Here is a 7,019-nt window from a genome sequence, read left to right as displayed (position 1 = left end):
TCCAGAATGGAGAAAAGTTTGAAATTGAAATCATGTTACTAATAAAATTTGATACTAAATGGAAAAAATTACTGTAATATAATAAAATATATATAATACATGATCGGCTTCACTCTGTTGTCATCTAAATTATTTAATTATTTAAGTTTTTGTGGTTTTCACAGATATGTTATAAAATACAGTCTTGTGGTCGAGGGTATAAAGTTACATATCTCAATCATTTTTACATTTATAACTTTGAAACTTTTTACTCGATCCTAGAAAGGGCAAGTTACTGGTTTACTCCTTGAGAGAACGTACCATAACACTAATTTTCGTATGAAAGCTGTAGATGGCCAAAGTGGTAAAGGCACAAATGTGCTAATTTGTGGAACTTGAGAACAAATCAGAGTTAGTAAACACTTGCTATCTTTTATTCTTACACATCGGGCTCGTACGTCACCACTCATTTTCCTATTTTGAGTCTGACTGAAGTCGAGATGGATCTAGGTAAATTAATGCCTACGGACAGACAGCTTTTTCGATTATAAAGATATCATTTATAATATGTTTTGATATTGTATAATCGTTACTTTGCAGCTGCAAATATGATACTATTAGTATAATCTGTACTGTTTAAATTTAAATATATTATTTTATTGAAAGATTGCATGTCTAAGGTAATATTTCAAGCAAATTGAGTAATTTGCCAATATCGCGTAAGAACTATTCTTAAAATTCACACACGATATTATACATAATATTTAGCATAGCAAATTTCAAATTAAAAATAGTTAGCAATTATTTTATCGTTTTTATAATCTGTGTGATTATTGATGTGTTTTAGCATTCAGAGATCCTTACAGGGCAAATGTAAACTTCTGCAAAGTAAAAGACCAGAAGATTACAATTCATACAACTCAAATAATTTGTATGTAAGTGTCTATAATATTTTATTCTCCTGACTAAATAGAAAATGAAACTTACAAGATATTTTTGAAATATTTTTATTATATATTTTATAAAAATAAATTTATTAATATTCTTTAAACGTGTAACTAATTAATTACGATTTTCTTATGAATATTTAAAATTTAATCTTATATTAAGGTAATAATTTAGCTTATAGATGACAAATTTACAAATAGTTTCCTTACTGTACTGGCTTGATTAAATGTTCTAAAGAAACTCGTTGTCGGTCCTCCAGGAAAACGTGGCTTTTAATGAGAATTTCGCCACTATTCGAGTGATAATCAAGTTGAATGTAAGCAACGGGTGGCGCGAGAAATTTTTCGGTTTTATTCTCACTTCTTTAACACAACAGACAAATTACGCATAAAAGGTTTTCCCAAAGTTTAGTATATTGCTCTTGTATTGCTGCATAACCTAATTTCCATCAATACAAGTAATTTCTCTAATGTGAAATTATGAAAAGATTTCTAAAAATTTGCCTACAAATTAGGAAAATAATATTCATTCGTAAAATACATGATAAATGTTTTAAACATGCTTATATAATTATATTACTAATGAAGTTTTATTTTATATTTTCAGAATTGCGATCAGCATCTTCATCACGTGGGTTATTGTTGCAACAATTCTTGAAACTCTATTTAAATTTAATATTATTAATGTATATTGCAATAAAGGTATTGTCATAATTAATTTCTAATTTGATATTTCTGGAAAATGAGATCACAGAAATTTTAGTGATAAAAGTTGTTTAATAGTGTAGGCTAAATTCTTTACTGATAATTATTGTATTTTCTATACTTAATGCTGTAAAATATTTTACACTCTGCGTTATAAACTTTACGTCATCAATGTTGAGAATTTGTTTATGCTGAAAATTTTGACAATTTACAGCAATACTTTATCATATTTAACTATGCAATTATTTTAAATACTAAGTTAATAAGTACGTCGTTAGAAATACCTGCAATATGAAGTATCGTTTAAAAGTATTTATAATTTTCATATTATTAGTTTAATTTGCTTTACCCAATTTAATAGCTTATGTTTGTAATAATTTAAAGGTATAAAATTAGAAATTTTAAAGAAAAATAAAAGTTAGTTTGTCCTAAAAGAGATAAATTTAATGTTATTTCTGTAAGCATCCTTATCTAAATAAAAATTTAAAAATGACTGTAAAAATCATATTTGCTATTATGAGTTTTTAATAATTTACATTAATAATATCGTTAATTAGATATATTTTTAATTTCAATTATTATTATTAGTTTCCGAAAATGTTCGGTTTTTTTTTATTTTTAGGAGACTTTCTACACAGTTTTCTTGCAGTTTCGTTACATACATCAATCCAAAAGATTTTTAATACCGACTTGAATGACAAGACAAGATTCTTTTGTGGAATTAAATGTTTACTTATCTACCCTGTTGTATTTGCTCATATACTGGTATATGCGGGATTGGTATATACAGTAACAGGTAAGTGAAAATAAATTACAGTATAAATTTCGTAGATAATTTCTAATATTTATTGGGCTGCAATTTAAAAAAAAAAAAATTGTATACCTTTAAATTTCTACTTTCTATCTGTCCTTCATTAATCTCGAGAACAGTGTTAGATAGGTGATTTTCAGCACCAGATATGAAAAACTCAGTAGCAGGAGGCCCCGATTAATTATACACGAACTTTTTGGTCTAGCCCTAAATTTACGTTTTCAATTTAAAATTTTTTCTTGAATAGAGTTACAGAAATGACTAGCGTAATTGTGTTGTCATCAGGAAAAGTATTATGTACAGGGACAGGATACTACTAATTAGAGATCAATAAAATATATTTTAAATTAAACAAATTAAAAATATGAATAAAACCCAGAAATATTGCCATTACTTTTTCTTATTTCCAAGATCTTTATCAAAAGTTTAAAGTTCTTGCAGCACATTTTGTGTTAAAAGTTTGTTGTAATCTGCATATGTTTTCATAGTTATTTTTATATTTTCCTAATTACACCTGTGTTTAGAGCTGTTATCATTTTAAATAAGTCTAAACACTTGATTCAGTTGGATAATAATTACACCATATCGGGTTCAGTTATATAGCGTTTTTATTTTGACTTCTAAGATTTACTTTCGTCTTTCCTTAAAATAATTTTTTTAATTAAAGAGTATTTTAATAAAATGTCATAGCAGATGGCGCCACACCTGCAGTTTTAAATGTTACTGAGAAAGTTAAGCAACTGGTTGCTGAGTTTTTTTAGTTAGAGAGAAAGAGCTGAGTAAATTTAATTGAATTTATTATCATTAGACTATTATTTAAATCTAAATGTCTTTATTTAAGTAATTAAATTAATTACCTTTGAAAATTTTATTTTTAGCATAATTCATTACCATACTAATTGGAACCCATCAAAATTGACTATTATCTTTAATTAAAGTGTAATAAATGAGATCATTGAAAATTTAAGGTTCAAAAATAATCAGTAGAGCATGTGATATTTTGTGGTTCCTCCAACAAATAAACACTTAACTCTACTTATTTTTTGATACCATGTGGCTTATTATTATTTTCCATCCTGGTCACAGATAGGCAATTTAGTAATCATAAGCAAAAATTCAGAAGTTCATATGAGGTGAAACACGGGTTCTAATAGTTAAAAATTCTAAATGTCTGGATGGCATGTGAGCGCACTTGCTTCCCATAGACTTAACATTTAGATTTGCCACTCCTTCACACATGAACTATTGCATCTTTCTTAAATCATTCCTCAACACCCTCATCTACAGGGCATCTTGATACCTGAACCATGTTTGTAACTTCAGCCGTTCTGTCAAACAAAGCTGAAAAGTATTTTAGGCATAAGAAATTCAAATATAGATTTATCTTATAGTATATACGTTTTTATAAATATTCAAAGAAATTATCTATTTTTATTTGATTTTATACATTTCATCTATTTTATATATTCTAATTTATAAATACTTATTATCCCACAGTGCTATGAACGACAATCAAGTAAATTTATAGTTTTAAATAAAAAATCCTTAAAAATTGCAAGAAAAGTGAAAAATAATTTAACACATTATTTATCCTTTACACATATATTTCAGATAAGCTTTTTAATATTGGAAATATATCTGAAGATGTTTCTGTAGAAATTTCATCACAAGGAATGTCTTTAATAGAAACATACTTTTTTCTGAGGTAAGTATAGGATTTTTCTCTTTGTAATTTACCTTAAAATTTAAATATTTAATAGCAAATTGTTGTAATAGTACAATAAAATTAACAATAAATATTTTATTAAAGTGAATCATTTTTGAAAGTTCTAGTGTCACTCGTTTTAGTTGGAAATTCAAATAAAACGAGCAAAAATTACTTTGACATAGTCACATTGTCGGGCTGAAACTTTTTATATATTTACTTTATTAATTTTAAATTAATGTGCTCGATCTGAAATTAGTAGTGTTTTCATAAATCATGCTATTTCTCATAAGAACAGAGTAATGCGGGTCATTTATGTAACTCCTTTGTAGGAATAAATTTTCAATTGAAATCACGTGACTTTCAGTCTAGACCAGAAGTTCGTATATAATTAATCGAGGTCTCCTGTTTCTGATCTTTCCATATCTGGTCTCGACTTTCATCTATATACCGTTCTGAGATTAAGGAAAGACAGGCATATGAACGACAGTAGGAATTCATAAGTTCTAAGTTGAATCCCTAAAATGCTATTGACTTACAGACCCGTTCTCAAGATTTTTGAAAGAATGAAATTATATACAATAACACTATATTTTATAATCTCTTTTCTTCATTTTTACAATATATTATAGAAATATAGTGTAACACAACAAAGTACACTACAAAGACATTAGCAAGATTTCCTGCAAGTTTTATTGCAGAAAAATTTCTTAAAAACTTAAAACGATCTCTAAATCTTTGAGTAATTTTATTACACTACTTTATTGGAGCGTATATGAAGACATATCACTTCACAAAATCTTGTAAAGTTTCAAATTAACAAATTAACTATCAGGAAAATCTTTCAAAAACGTTAAGATCAAGTTTTCATGAAGTTATTATTCCAAAAAGTTTTGTAAACGTTCAGAAAAATTTCTGTGGTATTATACATGGTATTTTGTGGACATTTAAACACACGTGTCTAAAACTTAGGAAGAACACAATTGATATGATAACAAGAAAAAGTCTTGTTGACAAGTTTGCCACAATGTTGTGACTGCTGGATTCCTTATTCGAGATGGACATATTCCATACGACAGTTCTTTCTGACTGGGTATTAGAAAGAACTTTCCATCCATTCTCTGCCGAAGTCGAACTTCTGTATGTATCTTTTTCAACAAAAATTAACTTTTACATTTGTAAAACGCTCTATTGTAAAATTATCAGCGACTGTGCTAACATCATTTTACAGCTCAATACCACCCCATACCCATACATATACATATACATATTACGGGATTCTTCTTCTGTCTCTTGACTGTTTTTGATTTAAAAGGTCTCAAAACAAAGAGATTGGCAAAAAACTCGGATGGTGAATTTTGATACGATTCCAATACTTTCCCTTGTTATATATGCATCACAGCTAAGAAAGTAAAACTGTACTAAACATGTTCAAGGAATCTCTCAAAACAAGAAAAATATTCGATCACTTGCTCTTTCAGTTTACACAGGTTTTACTGTATGCATTATAAAATCTAGTTGTAATAGAAAAAGAAAAGTGCACAAGATTAAGAATTATGTTTCATTTAAATGAATAGATTTAATCTTAATTTTCAAACAAATTAACAAATTTCATTATTTTTTTCAATTAAAAAATTTTAAGTATTTTTTTACTTATCTTTCTTAACAGTAAAATAAATGAATTTGATAATTATTATTCTGTACAGTGGTTTCTTAACATTCTATTTACGAAGAAACGATGGAAACAAATCCATACTGTACTACTTCGTCTATCTGTTGAAAAGATACATAAGGTTAATTAGATCTTTATTTATATTTATTAAATTAAGTATTTCACAAATTGTTTTGTTAAATGTGGTTTAAATTTTACTCATTTTGTATTAAAGATTGACTTTTCCATTGCTGTGCGTGTTGGCTTTCTTCATAATTTTGCCACTTTGTGGCGAAGGACCACATTGGGATCTCGTAAATAAAGAAGCAAGAAAGGCTGAACAATACTGGTGGAGACATATTCTTCATATTCAAAATTTATACAATATGCCATTAGATGTAAGTTGGGATTTATTAGTAACCTAAATTTTAAATTTTATGAAACTCTAGTCAAAAATGAATCTGTTTTTGCAGTTTTTTATACATATGTGGTACGTTGATGCGTTGATGCAGTTAAATGTAATTACGGTTCTTTTATTATATATTCATGACAGGTAAGAATGAAAATATCTACGTAATTGTTTTTGGTTTAATCATTTTATACCATTTTTTGGTTTAATCATATTTATTCTACTTCTCAATTAATTCTATAATACGTAAGATATTTTAGAGCATTTTGATTCCCTACTAATGAAAGACCCAAATGGTCAATATTGATCTATTTAGGACTTAATAATATAAAAGTTATTTTTTAAAATAAAAACTCATAACAGCCGACAATGTTAGGTAACTCTCGTTGCTCATTTTTTAATTTTAAACAATTACGTATTGAAAACACCTCGTTCTAAATTATTATTTATAGACCTCGAGCTCGTTGATGGTTAACTATATTGCCGTAGATGTGCTTTGCAAAATTTGAAAAGAGACATCACTTGTTATGTAAAAAAAGTTTTTGTGTTTCGCTACACTTTACGAAAAATCATAAAAATGTGTATATTTTAAGAATATATTTAAGTTTACCATGGCTAAAGTTCATACTGAAAATGTTTTATTATTATATAATTTTATTACGAAAATAAAACATAATGCACATATTTACTATCACAGGATATTATAATTTTGCTTCACGTAGTAAATACATTGCGCTGTATTCAGTTTTACTTTACAGACTAAATTTAAATAGACTCTTTGATCATTCTATTTATTAGAGTAAATTGTACGT

General features: G+C 27.0%; 1 protein-coding gene across 1 annotated transcript in view; it reads left to right on the top strand.

Moving 5' to 3' along the window:
• The first annotated feature begins 2,699 nt into the window (after positions 1–2,699).
• Positions 2,700–7,019, top strand: part of LOC111631171 — an 8,284-nt gene continuing 3,964 nt past the window's right edge. Inside the window, exons 1-6 of the mRNA XM_023375376.1 lie at positions 2,700–2,732; positions 3,940–3,958; positions 4,054–4,147; positions 5,854–5,940; positions 6,034–6,196; positions 6,272–6,351. Coding sequence (XP_023231144.1) covers positions 2,700–2,732; positions 3,940–3,958; positions 4,054–4,147; positions 5,854–5,940; positions 6,034–6,196; positions 6,272–6,351 — 476 coding nt within the window. The remainder of the gene's footprint in view (positions 2,733–3,939; positions 3,959–4,053; positions 4,148–5,853; positions 5,941–6,033; positions 6,197–6,271; positions 6,352–7,019) is intronic.

Source organism: Centruroides sculpturatus, unplaced genomic scaffold (assembly GCF_000671375.1).
Source record: "Centruroides sculpturatus isolate CEXI.00-Female unplaced genomic scaffold, Cexi_2.0 scaffold20, whole genome shotgun sequence".
In the NCBI taxonomy this organism is placed as follows: Eukaryota; Metazoa; Arthropoda; class Arachnida; order Scorpiones; family Buthidae; genus Centruroides; species Centruroides sculpturatus.
The sequence above is the reverse complement of the archived record's forward strand: the minus strand, read 5'-3'. Positions and strand labels throughout refer to the sequence as shown.